At 50.7% G+C, this 1,081-nt stretch overlaps 1 protein-coding gene across 1 annotated transcript; it reads left to right on the top strand.

Moving 5' to 3' along the window:
• Positions 1-189: 189 nt before the first annotated feature.
• On the top strand, positions 190-585 carry PV07_12876 (uncharacterized protein; the record flags this gene model as incomplete). Its single annotated transcript, XM_016400447.1, has 2 exons — positions 190-385; positions 482-585. The coding sequence occupies 2 exons, from the start codon at positions 190-192 to the stop codon at positions 583-585; spliced, it is 300 nt and encodes a 99-aa protein (XP_016241907.1).
• Positions 586-1,081: the final 496 nt, after the last annotated feature.

The following is a 1,081-nucleotide window of genomic DNA, read 5'->3' as shown; positions in this document are numbered from 1 at the left end:
GCAAGACCGGTTGGGTCTTGCGAGCTTAGCGGTGGCGAGCTCAAGAGTGATGAGCTTAGAAGTGATGTGCTTAAGAGGGATATGCTTGATAGTGATGTGCTCGTAGGTACGGCGAGATCTGTCGTGTCTGATGGAGTCGAGAGTGGTGAACTTGTAGGTGGTGAGTTTGAAGTTACGCCTACAATTACTATGCTGGGACTAAGGGTCACCACCCCAGACAGTACTGTCTTACATACACTGATCGTGGTGATCTCACACGGTGATGATGAGAAGTCTCGGCGCTCCAGATGCTTCGCCGACGTGGTCGACGGATTCGCCGACGGGAGAAGTCGACTAGCCGTGTCTGAATTTGGGGGTCCACGAGAACCGCCGCCCTCAAAGCTCAGTACACGAGAATCTCGGTCTGGATTGTCCTGGTCTGATAACGGAAAATCCCTACCCTCAAATGCTGACGATCTAACGCGACTGCCCCCTTCCTTAGTCGTCGTCGGCCAGCGGGTGGGTGAGATTGGAAACCTGCAGAAGGTGGAACCATCGTCGAAGGGCTGGGGAGCAGCGCTTCCATTTCGGGATCCCACAGAGTAATTATTCATACCCCTTGAAGACGATGGCCATGATACGCCGCTGTCCGGGCTCGATGACCTTGAATCACCAGTTTGTGGTGCCGCGAGAGAGCCAATGCGATAACCAATCTGGCTAACGGCTGCGACGAAGGCGACAACTTCGACGGAAGAAAGAAAGATAAACACCAAATGCATGGCCAAAAATGGGACGGAGCGAAAGTCCAGGAACAGTCAGTAGGAAATGATGGCCTGGAAGGGCACATACCCAGACACCTATACCGGCAGCATATTTGTCCACCACATTAGTATAAAAATAAGGAAGACCGCGGTTAGGCGGCCAACAAGTACAACATCACTCTCGGCCGTGGAGGCGATTTTGGTGGTTTGTTTTATTCTTCAAAATTGTGCTAAGTATAAAAGAATCTTGTCATTGTCGAGTGGTTCCTTGTACAGTACCTCGAAGGTGTACTAGTTGTATATCCAAGTTTTTCCCGCGCGGAAAATGGTTTGTTTTTTTT

Source organism: Cladophialophora immunda (genome assembly GCF_000835495.1).
Source record: "Cladophialophora immunda strain CBS 83496 unplaced genomic scaffold supercont1.272, whole genome shotgun sequence".
Taxonomy (NCBI): Eukaryota; Fungi; Ascomycota; class Eurotiomycetes; order Chaetothyriales; family Herpotrichiellaceae; genus Cladophialophora; species Cladophialophora immunda.
This window is presented reverse-complemented; position numbering and strand designations above follow the sequence as displayed.